At 56.7% G+C, this 16,010-nt stretch overlaps 1 protein-coding gene across 1 annotated transcript in view; it reads left to right on the top strand.

Annotated features, from left to right (window-relative positions):
- Cspg4 (chondroitin sulfate proteoglycan 4) overlaps positions 1-10,890 on the top strand; it is a 36,513-nt gene extending 25,623 nt beyond the window's left edge. Inside the window, exons 4-10 of the mRNA XM_027926150.2 lie at positions 569-1,051; positions 1,384-1,560; positions 3,024-3,222; positions 3,315-3,449; positions 3,574-3,740; positions 7,576-7,759; positions 8,055-10,890. Of these exons, the coding sequence (XP_027781951.2) occupies positions 569-1,051; positions 1,384-1,560; positions 3,024-3,222; positions 3,315-3,449; positions 3,574-3,740; positions 7,576-7,759; positions 8,055-9,889 (3,180 nt within the window). The 3' untranslated portion in view covers positions 9,890-10,890. The remainder of the gene's footprint in view (positions 1-568; positions 1,052-1,383; positions 1,561-3,023; positions 3,223-3,314; positions 3,450-3,573; positions 3,741-7,575; positions 7,760-8,054) is intronic.
- The last annotated feature ends 5,120 nt before the right edge of the window (positions 10,891-16,010 follow it).

Raw genomic sequence — 16,010 nt, 5'->3', positions numbered from 1 at the left:
ACACTGCCAGATTCTGAAGCCCTGAGTGTCTGGAGTTTTGGAGAGACTGACTAAACACATCTGGTGTCAGGATGTCCCCCCACTAGAGAAGGCTGCATTTGAACCAGGCTTTGAAGAATACAGGGTGTCAATAGCAGGGGAAAGGGATGATATTCTAAGCAGAGGCACAGGATCAGAAATGTGCATTTGGTGGTAGTGTTTAGCCTTGTTTTTTGTGGCTCCATTTCTTCAGATGAGGGAGCACCCCACAGCTTTTGGGCAGGTCCCCCTCCAGACTCTCTGGGATCTGGAGTGTGGGAGCCTGAGCCTCTAGGAAGGACTGGGCGCCCTCCGGTGGCCAGAGATTGTAACAGCAGGGTGGGGGACAGAAGGCTCCAGGCAAACCAGGAATCACCTTAGCAGAGTCTGAGTACAACCCTGCGTGTGTGTGTGTGTGTGTGTGTGTGTGTGTGTGAGAGAGAGAGAGAGAGAGAGAGAAAGAGAGAGAGAGAGAATGTGTGTGTGTGTGAAAGAGAGAGACGGCCCCTCTGTGGCCTGCTGTGAGTCCCCACTGCCTTCTGTTGACCAGGCAGCCCAGGAGGCAGTACCGCCAGCAGACATCGTGTTCTCAGTGAAGAGCCCCCCAAGTGCCGGCTACCTGGTGATGGTGTCACATGGTGCCTCAGTGGATGAGCCGCCCAGGTTGGACCCCGTGCACAGCTTCCCTCAGGAGGCCGTGGATGCGGGCCGCGTCCTGTACCTACACTCCCGCCCTGAGGCCTGGCGTGATACCTTCTCCCTGGACGTGACCTCTGGCCTGGGTGCTCCCCTCGAGGGCATCCTTATGGAGCTGGAGGTGCTGCCCACTGCCATCCCCCTGGAGGCGCAGAACTTCAGTGTCCCCGAGGGTGGTACCCGCACCCTGGCCCCTCCGCTGCTCCGTGTCACTGGGCCTTACTTCCCCACGCTGCCAAGCCTCAACCTGCAGGTGCTGGAGCCGCCCCAGCACGGGGCCCTGCAGAGGGAGGAGCAAGCTCAAGATGGGACCCTCAGCACCTTCTCCTGGAAAGAGGTACAGCTATCCGGGAGACCCAGGGGCTGTGCGGTTGCCCACCCCTGGGCACAGAGTGAGGAGCCCCAGAAATTCCCAGTCTAGGGGTAGGTACTGAGAAGAGATGGGGAGCCACAGACTTTAGGGACCACCTTGTTTTATATCTCACTTTCCCCTCAATCCCTCTGGGACGTAGAAATTATTCTTCCTGCCTTCCCCCTATGGAAGCTAAAGCTCTGAAGAGGCGGTCTCCTCCTACACCCAAAAGCAGGGCACGAGGGTGCTGGGCCTAAGACCCCCTGTAAGTCCCGGTCCTGCTGGGGCCTGACCGCCAGCCCTGCGCCTGCCTGTAGGTGGAGGAGCAGCTGATCCGCTATGTGCACGACGGGAGTGAGACGCTGACAGACAGCTTTGTCCTGGTGGCAAATGCTTCTGAGGTGGACCGCCAGAGTCATCCCGTGACCTTCGCCATCACCATCCTGCCAGTTAATGACCAGCCCCCTGTCCTCATCACAAACACAGGCCTGCAGGTGGGAGCATCCCTGGGACCACCCCTATCTCTGCTCCTATGAAGAGGCCAGGGTCCCCTACTTCCCTGCATATAGTACACCCCCCTCCAAGTCTCAGTTTCCTCCTCTGCAAAGTGGCACATGCCTTAGTAGGTTGTTGGAAAACGAGATGGGATACCGTGCCGAGGACAGAACACAGGGGTGAGCTTTCGTTGTTGAATGCTTTCAAGTGCAGCCAGTAGCCTCGTGAATGGCTACACTGGCCCTGCTAGCTCCTGGACTCACTTGTAGCAGAAGGCTTTTCCTAAAACAAAACACCTGACAGAATTTCTTACAAGTCCTTAAGGGTGGTCCTGAGGTGGGGAGAAGTTAAGCCTCCACCTCCATCCTCCACAAGCAGAGGCCATAGCTGGGCTCTCCCGACCCTTATGCCACTGCAGAGCAGTGGCACCCCCACTCTGCAGAGGTGAAGATTGAGGCCCGGACAGGATAAATGTTATTTGTGGAACAGAAAGGCTGCAGCTTGGCCCAGCCCACATGGCACAACACGGGATAGGCAGGGCTTTGATTGCCAGCTTCCGGGGTGAAGACAACCCCCGTCAGTAGGAGCTCTATAAGGTTCCAAGCAGGGGCAGTGGCTCATGCCTGTAATTCTGTTGACTCAGGAGACTGAGGTGCAAAGATAGAAAGTCCAAGGCCAGGCCGGGCACCTTAGCAAGGCCATATCTCAAAATAAATTTTAAACCATGTCCCCACCTTTTTTTTTTTTTTTCTTTGCACCAGGGATTGAACCCAGGGGTGCTTTACCACTGAGCCACATCTCCAGCCCTTTTTATTCTTTATTTTGAGAGTCTTGATAAGTTGTTGAGGTTAGCCTCCAGCTTGCAATCCTCCTGCTGCCTCAGCCTCCCCAGTCATTGGGATTACAGGCATGTGCCACCATGCCTGGCTCAAAATAAAAAAGGGTTACGGAGGTAGCTCAGTGGTAGCACACTTGCCTCACATGTGCAAGGCCCTCGGTTCAACTCCAAGTACTAAATAATTTCCAGAAGAGGGCTAAGCTGGGCTGTCTCTGACATAGGGCACAGAGTCCTTTGTGGTTCAGGATATACCTTGGGGGGCAGCTGGGGGGCGGGGAAACCAGTATGACTCAGACTAAAGGCTGCCTGGGCAATCACCCGCCAGGAATGCTGTGTGGCAGTTTGGCCACCAGGTGGTGCCATCCACCCATGTTTGTGTCCCCAGCCCAGGGCTGGAGCCTCCTCTTCCTAGGGCTGTAGGAGGGAGGAGCCCAGGAATGCCAAAAGACCGTTGTTTCTGGGAATGGGGGTCCCTCTCAACACTGCTCATGAGTGATTGACCCAGAAGGACATGTAACCGGACCTAGGGGCAAGACCCCACCCCTCAGATGGTGGCCCCAGGGCAGGAGAACGGGGGTGGGTAAGCATGGCAGGGATGGAACCTTCACAGGCCTATGTCCCCAGATGTGGGAGGGGGCCACTGTGCCCATACCTACTGAGGCCCTTCGGAGCACAGACGGCGACTCGGGACCCGAGGACCTGGTCTACACCATTGAGCAGCCCAGCAACGGGCGTGTAGTGCTGCGCATGGCGCCAGGCACCGAGGTCCACCACTTCACACAGGCCCAGCTGGACAGCGGGCTCGTACTGTTCTCGCATAGAGGTGAGTGCTTGGGTTTCTGCAGCCAGTGGGGATGTCCTGAGGGTAGGGACCCGTCTTGGGCCAGTGGGATTCAGCTCCACCCCTGTCCTCAGGAGCCCTGGATGGAGGCTTCCGCTTTGACCTCTCTGATGGGGAGCACACTTCCTCCGGACACTTCTTCCGCGTGGCAGCCCAGAAGCAAGTGCTGCTGTCGCTGGAGGGCAGCCGGACACTGACTGTCTGCCCAGGTGGGTCTGCTGAGTAGCTGGGGCAAAGCTGAGGACAGCCACCAGGACCATGTGGCCTCTGGCGGCTGCAGGGTTTGTCTTGGCTCCTGGGCAAAGGCTGACCAGCCCTTTTTGCCTCTCACAGAGTCTGTCCAGCCTCTCAGCAGCCAGAGCCTGAGAGCCAGCTCCAGCGCAGGCACGGACCCCCACCACCTGTTCTACCGAGTGCTGCGGGGGCCCCAGCTTGGCCGGCTATTCCACGTCCAGCAGGGCAGTGCTGGGGAGGCCCTGGTGAACTTCACTCAGGCTGAGGTAAGGGCCCAACTCTGCAGCCACTGCAGATCTCCATCCAAACTCAGGTGACCTGCAGGGCCTAAAGACTTCCACATGGGGCTGAGGTTGTGGCTCAGCGGTAGAGCACTTACTTAGCACATGCAAGGCGCTAGGTTCAATCATCAGCACCACATAAAAATAAATAAGGCATGTGTCCAACAACAACTAAAAAAATATTTAAAAAAAAAAAAGACTTCCACATGAACACAGGTACCAGCTCCAGCATCATTAGCAGCAGACCACCCCCCTCCCTAGGGCCTGCACTCCAGGAACTGCCAGGCAGGTGGAGCAGGTGGGGTTTAGTGGTCCAAGGGAGCAGGACAAGGATACAGAAGGTCAGGGCTGCAGGGTCCCAAAGCAAGGATAAGGTCCTGGGGCCCAGTATCCGGGGAAGCTGCAACTAGATCCTAGAGGCTTGGAAAGATGCAGGGGAGAAGGCAGCAGAGGCAGCCCAGTAGCTGGTGAGGGGGCGGTGCTTGGTTCAGGGGATAGAGCTTGAGATGAAGTTAGGCTGAGGGCAGAGGAGTGAGCCTGGGGCTTGAGTCAGGTGCCCCCAAGGAGCAGAGCGGGCTGTGGGAACAGCTCAGTAGACAGGCAGCTGAGTAGGCCAGGCTGGGAGTGAAGTCACTGCCACCCATCAGAGCAGCTTCAGAGTATAGCTGTCCCTGGGCATACCAGGGCCACCAGTCAGAATTAGAACTCTCAGTCACAGGTAAAGGCAGGCTGTTAGGCTGCTGGGATTGCAGGGCTCTCTGCTAACTGCATCTGTGGGGCCAGCCGCCATCACTGCCTCTGTAGATAGAGGTGCTGTGAGTTTCCTGACAGTCTTGTCTTTCCCCAAAGGCAGAGAAGAACACGGGCTCTGCTGAGCTGCCAGTGCCCCTGATGCTCCTGCCCAGAGGCTGTGTTGGTGTCCAGGCCCAGCACAGGATCCCAGTTAGTCCTGAGTAGGGGCAGTCTTGGGGTGCTCAGGACTGGTACTGCTTCAAGGACCTCCCAGGGGACCTGCCTTCCCTCTAAAACAGTAGACCCCCACCTCTAGGTCCCTTTCCAACTCCCTCTCCTCTCCTCCCAGAGACCTCCTAAGCCCTAATCATTCCTTCCCCACCAGGGTGCCCAGTCTCTTCTGAGAAGCACCACATTAAGTGGAACTCAGCACGTGACAAGCCAGTCCCTGCCTCAGCAAGTAGCGCAGACAGGGAAGGGGATGGCTTTGACCAAGGTGGAGGGAGAGCTCTTAGGTCTATCGCATCAATGCTGTAAAGCTGGGTTTCCTGTTCTCCTGGAACCCCAGCTCCTACGAGGGCCCCTTGCCTGCCCCCTCCCACAGCAAAATACCCAGCAGGCCAGTGGCTACAGCAGCTGAGTACCCCAATTCTCTAGGAGCCGTGACATTGAATATTCAGGAAGGGAGAAGGCACAGGATGAGGCTGTATGTACCCCTCCCTAGCTCTACAGTCCCCACATTAATTTCCCTCATACCCCAGATAAGTGAAGAGCTAGACTGAATGGCCACCAGGGGCCCAGGCTGGCAGTGTCACCCAGGGAGGCTGGGAAGAGGCTATGTGGCAGAGACACCCTCCTCCACTAGGGGTAGGGGGCAGGGCAGGACCAGACTGGCAGTGTTTTAATAGCACCGCTGTCCTACATTGCTCTGAGCTAGGCAGGGCAGGGATCAGGTGTCCCCACTTTGCAGATAAGGAAACTGAGGCTCATGGAGGTCAGGTGAGAGCATGTGGCTAGTAAGAGACAAAACCAGCACTGCCTTCTGACTGCTGATCTTCCTTTCACCAGAGGACAGTGCTTGTTTCCCGCAACCCAGGGATCCCTCCTCCCTGGCCTGGGTTTACCTGACTCCCCTCCAGACATCTCCTACTCACAGGAGTTCTGGAATACAGGCATCCAGCCTCCTACACCCACTGCTTGGGGGTCTCCATTCCCTGGCAGCCTGTTCATCAGCCTGGGAGTCTTTCATTCTTTGCAATCTACATCTGAGCCACAGATGTGTTTTATTTGGGCACACTTTGAATTTATATTTTTAAGTTAACCATCAGCATATAAATCATGGTGTTCCCCAAACCCTGATTATCCATTTCTTAAAAGGCCTGTGTTCTCTCTTGTAGCAAACTCCTGAGGATCAGCGCCTCCCTTAGCACAAGATCTCCTCCCCATTTAGACCAGTTTGTTCCCAGCCCACCCCAGTCCCCGCTGTGCCTGGAGTCTCTGCACACTAAGTTTCTATTCAGAGCTGGTGCTGTGGCACATGCCTGTAATCGAAGCGATTGTTGGAGGGAGTTGAAGTCACAGAAGCAACAGGGTTATTATGGGGCCTTTGTGTTCAAATGGTGAGCCATTATAGAATTTGAGCAAAAGAGTGACCTAATAAGCTGGGGACAATGGTATATGCTGTAGTCCCAGCTGCTCAGGAGGCTGAGGCAGGAGAATGACTTGAGCCCAAGAGTTGGAGACCAGCCTGGGCAACATAGCAAGAACTTGACTCAGAAGAGAAAAAAAAAAGATCTTAACCTTGACTTTTTTAGTCTCACTTTGTTTCCATATAAAGAACAAACTGTAGAGGGCGCGGGCCAGCAACCAAGCCTGGAAGTTATTGCTACAATCCAGGCAGGAGATGTGGTGGTGAAGAACAGCCACAGAGGACTTCTGTGGTTCTTACTGAGACACTGATGAGTTGAGCTGCCATCATCTGTGGTGGGAGACTGGGAGGCAGGGCAGAGCAGGAGTCCAAATGATCTGTGAAGCTTGAGATGTCCATTGGACATCCACATGGTACTGCTGAGGACTTGGGTAGAAATCTAAGTCTGGAGCCAGGTGTGGTGGGTCACGCCTGTAATCCCAGCAGCTTGGGAGGCTGAAGCAGGAGGATCACAAGTTCAAAGCCAGCCTCAGCAACTTAGCAAGGCCCTAAGCAACTCAGTGAGACCCTGTCTCAAAAAACAAAAAGGGCTGGGGATGTGGCTTAGTGGTTAAAGCACTCCTGAGTTCATTCCCCACTACCAAAAAAAGAAAGAAATCTTTCTCAGGTCTCAGGTTCAGGCAAGAGCATTCTGGACTAGAGATATGGATCAGGGGTCTTTAGCAGAGCTGCTGTCTGAGGCCCTGCATCTGCTTGAAAGCACCAGGGAATCTAGCAGGACAGTCAAAGGCCTCTCCATAAGACGCTGGAGAGAAGTAAAGAAACCATCAAGAGTCTGTGAGCTAGGAGGAGAACCCAGAGGGTAGAATGTCCCAGAAATCAACAGCTATCTTGGAGAAGGACTGCTCCATTGGTCAATGATGCCGAGCAGGTCCGTGAGGCCGGAGACCCTGCCCCTGGGTCTGACACCCCTGAGCCCCCTGGTGCCCTTGGCAAAAACAAGTTTCGGATCACAAGCCTGAGTGGAGCGACTGATCATGGGGGGGGGGGGGGGCACTGATCCAATTGGAGAAAGAAGGGAGATTATAGAAGTGGTGTGTTTAGTAAGTCAGAGAGGAAGGGACCTGGTGGATCCCAAGGACTTGCAGTCAATGGGAGCACAGTTAGATGATGGCATTCCCCAGGGACTGAGAGCTGGGGATTGGCACAGCTGGTGGAACTGGGATAGGAACCCAGGCAGCTGAGCCCAGCCCTTTGCTGCCACCCAACTGCCTAATGGCGACCCCTGGGCTGGTGAGGCAGAGAGCAGAGTATACACGCACACAGGCCTGGGCACAGCTGGGAGAGCACAGAGTGAGGCTGGGCACTGGAGTATTGGGGAAACAGGAGTGCCCAGTGCCGGTGCCAGCCTGTAACCCCCAACAACGGTGTCTCCTTCAGGTATATGCTGGGAATGTCCTATATGAGCACGAGATGTCCCCTGAGCCCTTCTGGGAAGCCCATGATGCCATAGAGCTCCTGCTGTCCTCGCCCCCTGCTCCTGACATGGCTGCCACCCTCGCTGTGACTATCTCTTTTGAGGCCACCTGTCCTCAGCGTCTCACCCGCCTCTGGAGAAACAAAGGTGAGAAGCTGATGCCCTGGCAAGGTTGGGGCTGAAGGGAGAGGCCCCACGAGGAGGGCTACAGGACTGGTCAGCAGCTCCTATTACAGCTCCCCGAGATCTGGGAAGTTATAGGAAGGCTGGGTTGGGGGCTTTGTGATGGGGGGATAGAATCCTTGTCCCCCCAGGGCCCCCAGCCCAATTCTGGGGTACCTGGTCTGAAGGAAGGCACAACCTTGCCCTGGAGTCCCCCTTCTAGCCATCTGGGCTCTTCCCTCAGTGGACTGGACCTTCACAGCCTGTGTCCCACCCCCAGGTCTCTGGGTCTCTGAGGGCCAGCGGGCCAAGATCACCGTCGCTGCTCTTGATGCCTCCAACCTCCTGGCCAGTGTCCCAGCATCCCAGCGCCCCGAGCATGACGTGCTGTTCCAGGTCACCCAGTTCCCCACCCGGGGCCAGCTGTTGGTGTCTGAGGAGCCCCTCCACGCCGGGAGGCCCCACTTCCTGCAGTCCGAGGTGGCTGCGGGACAGCTGGTGTATGCCCACGGTGGTGGGGGCACCCAGCAGGATGGCTTCCGCTTCCGTGCTCATCTCCAGGGGCCAGCTGGGGCCTCCGTAGTGGGACCCCAAACCTCAGAGGCCTTCAGCATCACCGTGCGGGATGTGAACGAGAGGCCTCCGCAGCCGCAGGCCTCCACGCCGCTGAGGCTCACGCGGGGCTCTCGCGCCCTGGTCTCCCGAGCCCAGCTGAGTGTGGTGGACCCAGACTCAGCTCCTGGGGAGATCGAGTATGAGGTGCAGAGGGCACCCCACAATGGCTTCCTGAGTCTGCTGGGGGGCAGCCCGGGGCCCACGACCCGCTTCACACAGGCCGACGTGGATGCGGGGCGACTGGCCTTTGTGGCCAATGGGAGCAGCGTGGCGGGAGTCTTCCAGCTGAGCATGTCTGATGGGGCCAGCCCGCCTCTGCCCATGACCCTGGCTGTGGACGTCTTGCCTTCTGCCATCCAGGTGCAGCCGCGAGCCCCCCTGGAGGTGCCCCAAGCCCTGGGGCGCTCCCCCCTGAGCCGGCAGCAGCTCCAGGTGGTTTCGGATCGGGAGGAGCCCGACGTGGCCTACCGCCTCACCCAGGGGCCGCAGTACGGGCACCTCCTGGTGGGCGGGCAGCCTGCCTCAGCCTTCAGCCAGCTCCAAGTGGACCAGGGCGAGGTGGTCTTTGCCTTCACCAACTTCTCCTCCTCTCACGACCACTTCAAGGTCCTGGCGCTGGCCAGGGGCGTCAATGCATCAGCCACAGTGAATGTCACTGTGCGGGCTCTGCTGCACGTGTGGGCAGGTGGGCCGTGGCCCCAGGGTGCCACCCTACGCCTGGACTCCACCGTGCTGGATGCCGGCGAGCTGGCCAATCGCACGGGCAGCGTGCCCCGCTTCAGGCTTCTGGCGGGACCCCAGCATGGCCGCGTGGTCCGTGTGCCGCGGGCCAGGACGGAGCCCAGGAGCCGGCCACTTGTGGAGCACTTCACTCAGCAGGACCTGGAGGATGGCAGGCTGGGGCTCGAGGTGGGCAGGCCAGAGGGTAGGGTGCCTGGCCCAGCAGGGGACAGTCTCACTCTGGAACTATGGGCACGGGGTGTCCCACCTGCTGTGGCCTCCCTGGACTTTACTACCGAGCCTTATAATGCAGCCCGGCCCTACAGCGTGGCCCTGCTCAGTGTCCCTGAGGCTACTCAGACTGACTCAGGGGAGCCAGAGAGCATCTCTCCCACGGGTGAGCCAGGCCCGGCAGCATCCAGCCCTGTGCCCACTGTGGCCAGGGGTGGCTTCCTGGGCTTCCTGGAGGCCAACATGTTCAGCATCATCATTCCTGTGTGCCTGGTCCTCCTGCTCCTGGCGCTCATCTTGCCCCTGCTCTTCTACCTCCGCAAACGCAACAAGACAGGCAAGCATGACGTCCAGATTCTGACTGCCAAACCCCGCAATGGCCTGGCCGGGGACACAGAGACTTTTCGCAAGGTAGAGCCAGGCCAGGCCATACCCCTCACAGCTGTGCCTGGACAGGGGTCCCCGCCAGGAGGCCAGCCTGACCCGGAGCTGCTGCAGTTCTGCCGGACACCCAACCCTGCCCTCAGGAATGGCCAATACTGGGTATGAGGCCTGGCCTGGGCCCAGATGCTGTTCGGGCCAGGGCCAGGCTTGCCCACACCCCAGACTCCATGGCTTCCATGCCCTGGTGCTGTCTGAGAATTCCCAGAGCAAGAGAGACCTGGAGGCGCCAGGGGTGGAGGGTGCTAGTGAACAGCCCCAAGGGCCCTGGACAGAGTGCAGTCAAGAGCTGGAACCTTCCTCAGCTACTCAGAAGCTAGAGAACTGCAGGGGCCCAGCAGGAGCAGGCAGGGAGTCAGCCCCCTGCCCTGGAGCTGCTTGGGGCTGTCAAAACCAGGGTGACCTCCTGGGTGGGTCAGGGCTCTGGGTCCTGGGTCTGTGACGTTGGGTAAGTCACACCTGCCCCAGCTGCTAAGAGAGCAAGGAGAAGGAAGTGCTCCAGGGAGAGAGAGGACACAGGGGTGATTCCTGGCTTTTCTAGCCCAACCCAGGCCCCCTTTGTCTCTGCTCCAGGGTTATGGGAAAATTCTTCCCCTCTGGTGTGTTAAGGAGATGGTTTTCCCTGGAGCTGAGAGTCCCTCCACAATAGGAGACAGAAACTGATAGAATAATATATTCCCGGTGCAGGGTGGGTGGGTTGCTCTGGGGATGGCTGTTTTCAGGGGATTGCAGGGAGTTATTTAACAGGTGCTGGGCTGGCTGGGCCCCATGGAGTCCCTGGGGGTGTGGGATGGAGGATCTGAAGCCAGTTCATTCCCAGGGCCCCACTGTGGTGAGCAGTCCTAGAGCAGACATGTTGGGAAGCATGGAGGGTCTCGGGCTGAGGGCCACTGCGGTGCCTATGTTCCCCTGAACACCAGGGGACACTTGGCTCCATGGAGCCTGGATAAATGGTGCTTCCGAGGCTCTGGACAGCTGTGTGTTGTTTGTGTCTGACCGTGCACTGGGCCTTTGTCCACATGGGCTTCACTCCACTGGGGCAGGGCATCTGGCCTGGCCCAGCCAGCGGATGAACAGAGCCAGGCAAGGTCCTGAGTGTCCACCTGCTGGTGCCTTCCATATCTCTTGTCCCCACCTGTGTGGGCAGGTGGCCCAGTCTTTGGATGGGACCAATTAGGTAGAGATAGGCCAAGTCCTTTACAGGGAGCTTCAAGGAAAACATCAAAATAAATGCTCCCAGCCTTAGATTTTTTTTTTTTTTTTTTTTGCCTGAGTTTGGGCCTCCACAGCCCTGTCCCTCCCCATTCACTTGTGTTTGGAGTAACAAAGGAGAAGGTGGGGGGACCTTGGGGACCCTGAGGCGGGAACATGGCACACAGAACGAGGATGCGGGGGGCTGCCCCAGGTGCTTCCTCCCAATTCCCTGTGGACTTGAAAAGGAAGACTTCTGCTGCCTCCATCCTCCAACAGAAGGACCAAGGGTGCTTCTTCTTGAAGGTACAAGAAGCAGCAAAGACCCAAAAGAGCTAGATGTCCCTGTACTTGGTCTGTCATTTGGTTAGAAATGGGTCCTGAGACCTCTGAGCCATTCTGTGAGTTACCAAGGAGGCTCCACCCTCAGGCCCTTGCCCTTTAGAGGGTGTCACAGGGTTGGGGGCAATAGAAATGGATTCTGGATCCCAGGGGACATGTCTGGCCCTGAGAGTAGGTTGAAGTCATCAGAAGGGAAACGTGAGAGGTGTCTGAGTTCTGGGGAGAAATACGGAAGTCTTGGGGCCTGAGTACAGCTAGGTTCGGGGTAGAGAGCCCCAGCCAGCCTTTGGAAACTGACTTGCATCTGAGAACCAAAGTGACATCCTCCTGTACCCCAGAATCGATAACATTTGGTCCAGGAACTAAGGCAAGGGATGAGACTCCCTCCTCCCCACCATCCTGTCCCTGGACCACCCTCCCCTGATGCCCTTCATATCTCAGCACCCGGTTTCCTGGTTCTCCACTCTCAAGCTTCCTCCTTCCAAAGGATTGAGAGGTGACTGAGGTTCAGAGAAGGAAAGAGGGTTAACTAGAGCCACACAATAAAGTAGAAGGAAAGTACGCAAGACCCCCAAGGCCTAGTGAGGCTCTTCTTGCTACACTGAAAAGCACTGTGCCCCAAGAAGAGTGACCAAGGCCTGTAGGCTTGGAGATGAGGTGGCCCCAGAGTGTCTCCACACCCTGAGCTTGCAGCCCTACCTTGGTTTATAAGCCTGGTTTTTCCGGCACCTCCAGGCAAAGGAGACCCTGCCAAGGGTGTCTCCACACCACACCCCATGCTCTCCTGCCCCTCTCTGAAGCTCAGGGCTAGATCCTCAGGGCCTTGATATCTGGGACCAGCCTCCACCCATGGTAACCAGTTTCCCTGGAAGTGTAAGCCGAGATGGGGTGACAGACCTGTCAGGCAGGATCTAGCCTCATCTCCAGTTTCCTCCAGAGAACACTCTATTCACACAGCCTGGCTTGCCCCACCCCCAGGGAGCTGGTGCTGGCTGACACCCTCCACTCCCCTCAGCCTGGACCGGACAGTGGGCTGGCCAGCAGCCCTGCCAGGACCTGAGAGGGGGTCTTTCACTGGCACACCAATGCTGGGAACTCAGTTTGCACGGGGGGCCTTTGTTGATGTTCAGATGTGCACCCAAAGCTTAGAGCAGGCGCCACTCACTGTATAAAATACCACATGATCCCCTTCCTCTAAGAAGCTGCTCCCCCATGGCATCAGAGACAGGAGCCAACCATTGTCCAAGTGTTAGGTATGTTTGGAAGCCTCTGGCCCTTGACTTCATATACACACATACAAACACATGTGCACTTGTGCATGCTTGGGTATGTGAACACAGGTTTGCTATGACTTTCAAACCCACAACATAGATCAATCCTGAACACACACATGCAGGTGCACACACAAACTTCAAAAGCATGTGCTCCTTGCCTGAGTGTCCACCCCCTGGTGCCTTCCAGATCTCTTGTCCCCACCTGTGTGTGCAGGAGGCCCTCCCACAGGCCCTGAAGCTAAGGGGACCAGGGTACCCTTTCCCATTAAGAGACCAAAGCTGACATCAGAGTTGGAAAGTGAACCCATGGATGTGGGGAGGGGTTCCAGAGGAGCACAAAATCCCTGAGTCCCTAGCTTGGAGATGCTGCCTACCACTCTCGATAATTAGCACCTCTAAGGTGCTAAAGAAGGGGCTCCCTTTGAAGCCTTCTAGGAGCTGTCCCTTTAAGTGGGGTTGCCATGGCAGCTGTGGAATGCACTGAGCTGGAACACTCATCCTCCAATAGGGAGCCAGAGAAGTGCTTCCCTCACCTCTCCACCCCAGCTTCCCCTGACCAACGGGAACTGCCAGGGCTGCTGGCATCTTCCTCTGGTCCCAGAAGATTCCGGATCTTAAAGAGATGGAGGTACCGGAGCAGACCTCCAGAGATCTCTGGGTGGGTCCTCCCATTCCTGGCCACAACATAAGAAGGAGGCCTGGCAAGTGGGTGGAAATGACATGGGCAACCAAACCCGCTGGACTTCCGCCCCCACCCCACACTAGGCCCTCTCCTACTTCTTGCTGCCCCTGCGTAGTGACTGCTAAGAGCAGTCAGACATTGGAAAGGCGTTTCGTGCCAAAAATATTGTGGGAGATTCAAATAGGAACAACCCAGCCCTTCTCGAGAGCCCCAGACATTCCAACGGACAATTACCAAACTATGACGCGTTAACCCAGGGGTGTGAGCTGGACAGTGAGGGGAAAGCCCAGAGGGGGAAGCTAGCTAACTGTCCGCTCCTGCCTATCCTTAGAAAGCAACGGCCTTCCATAGAAGAGACAGCCATGCAGCAACTGAAACTGAGCACGCTTCATTTCCATCCTCAGTGTAAAAAAATCACAGTATTTAAACTGACGGCTGCTGCCCTCATAAAAGGCACCACCTCCTCAGAGGGCCCCTGTGGCCACCAGGATAGTAGTGGGTTATATCCTTCATATTTCAGATGTCTGAAGTAGCTCTACTAACAGAAGCAACCTTGGCTAGATTATCCAGTGACCAAAGGACTTTTGTACCCAAACCCAGCCTCACCTAAGAGCTGAAGGAGCTCCTGCTCCTCATCCTAAGAACTGCCACCTCAAAGCCTGAAGTTAATCCCAAAGCACCCTTCTGATGCCTTGTGTGGTCACAAAGGGCTCAAGTGACCCAGTTCCCAGGTCCTAAAGGCTCAAATGAGATGGATTGTCTGAGTTTTTGCTGCCCAAAGTGGGGTCCTTACACTGGCAGCACCAGCATTACTTGGGAGCCTGTTAGAAATGAAGAATTGAGCTGGGCATGGTGGTATACACCTGAATCCCAGTGACTTGGGAGGCTGAAGCAGGAGGATCACAAGTTTGAGGCCAGCCTCAACAATTTAATGAAACCCTGTCACAATTAAAAGGGATGGGGATGTAGCACAGTAAAAGAGTATTCCTGGTTTCAATCAAAAAAAAAAAGGAAAGAAAGGGAAGAAGGAAGGAAATATTGGGCTGGGGCTGTAGCTTGGTGGTAGAGTGTTTGCCTATTGCCTAACATGTGCAAGGCCTTAGGTTTAATCCCTAGCACTACAAAAAGAAAAGAAAAAGAAATAAGAATCTCAGGCCCTACCCCAGATGACTGAGTCAGACTGCTTTAGCAAGGTCCCCAGGTGACTGGAATACACACTGCACAGGAGAGTCTGAGATCCATCGACCGAAGCCCTCCCATCAACCTCTAATTGGGGGATGGGAGAGGCAAAGACAGGACCGAGATCACACAGCCATTTAGTGGCAGGGCTGTCCCAGGGTTTTGTCCTCCACTTCATGCTACCATCTGTCCTTCCTCACACACTGTGAAGTCTCCATGTGCCAGGCCGACTTGGGGGATAGGGTTCTGATATGGGTCCCTGTTCCAGGACCTCCATGAGGACAGGAGAAGCACAGGCTGGCGGCCAAGTCCGTCCAGCGGGCAGGGTCTGCAGGAAGCTGCCCACACCTACCCTTACCTCCCACAGTGCAGGAGCCCCCCACCACCCTGGTTTTGACCTTCCGGCTGGCCCTTCCCTCCCTGGACCCTCCCTGTCTTGGACCCACCTGTCAGAGGAAAGGACAAAGGGAACTGTCCAAAGTGACCAGTCAGTGCTCATGTGTCAGGGCCTCCCCTTGGAGGAGCCTCAATAACCAGCAGAGAGGGAGGAAGAAGCTCTTATGGGCTACTGCCCAGGCCTGGTTAGGAAGGAGGGAGTGGGCCACCCAGAGTTTTCACCTACAGAGAGTGGGAACCCAGGCTGCCATATTGACCTTTCTGTCCCAGGAAGGAAAGCCAGGCTGTGACCCCTGTGTGCTGCCCTGGTGCTGGGAGAGCCTGGAGCCAACTCCCCTCTGCTCCCAGAGGCTGAGCTCCTAGAGGCCCAGCCCCGCTCCCCTTAGAGAAAACATTGTCCACTTCATCAAGACATCTAGCCTGACCCGGCCACTGCTGCGCCCTGTGATAGGTCCACAGCAGTTTCAGTCAACACCTATTGCCAGAATATGATGCTTCCTTTCCCACAGAGATGCCCTCCAGCCAAGAGGCTTCCGACCCCCCAGACTTTATCTCCCAAGTTCTCATTCTGCGTACCCTGGTCTCTCGCCACCCCCAGGGGTACTGTCTAGACCCCGGCTGCTACTCTGGCACCAGAACTCTGCCAGAGCCCAGACGGACCCGGCCCCAAGCTCTGGATTCTAGAGGGCAGGCTTACTCTACCCCTCCCACAGACTCAGGGCTCACGACTCCCTCCCTCCCTCCTCCTCTTACTGCCCCCTCCTACTGGCTCGATCTGCTCCTAACCCCACAGGCAGAACATGGTCACAAATGTAGCTCACTGCATAGAAGCAAAGTTCATGAAGTGCAGCAGAAAAGGAGACAACCCAGAACCCCTTCCCCCCCTGCCCTTCCCCCCGCCGCAGCTGCTCCCCAGAACTCCAGGTTTGAGATCCCAGTGCTGAGAGGCACCTCCTTGGCCACTAGGAAGGTTTCAAGCCCCCCACCCCCGGGGCGACTCAGCCCTGCCCGTGAATTGCTGTGACAGTCACTCCTCTCTAAGGAGACCTAAGTTTGGGACTCTGAGGAGCTCTGCAGGTCAGACTGAGAAGCTTCGTGGAGCCCTGGGCTGACGGGGAATAGCCCCAGGAAGACACCTGGTGCTGGACCTCCTGGGCATCCTCAT

The sequence above is a fragment of the Marmota flaviventris genome, chromosome 2, assembly GCF_047511675.1.
Source record: "Marmota flaviventris isolate mMarFla1 chromosome 2, mMarFla1.hap1, whole genome shotgun sequence".
NCBI classification, from domain to species: Eukaryota; Metazoa; Chordata; class Mammalia; order Rodentia; family Sciuridae; genus Marmota; species Marmota flaviventris.
The sequence above is the reverse complement of the archived record's forward strand: the minus strand, read 5'-3'. Positions and strand labels throughout refer to the sequence as shown.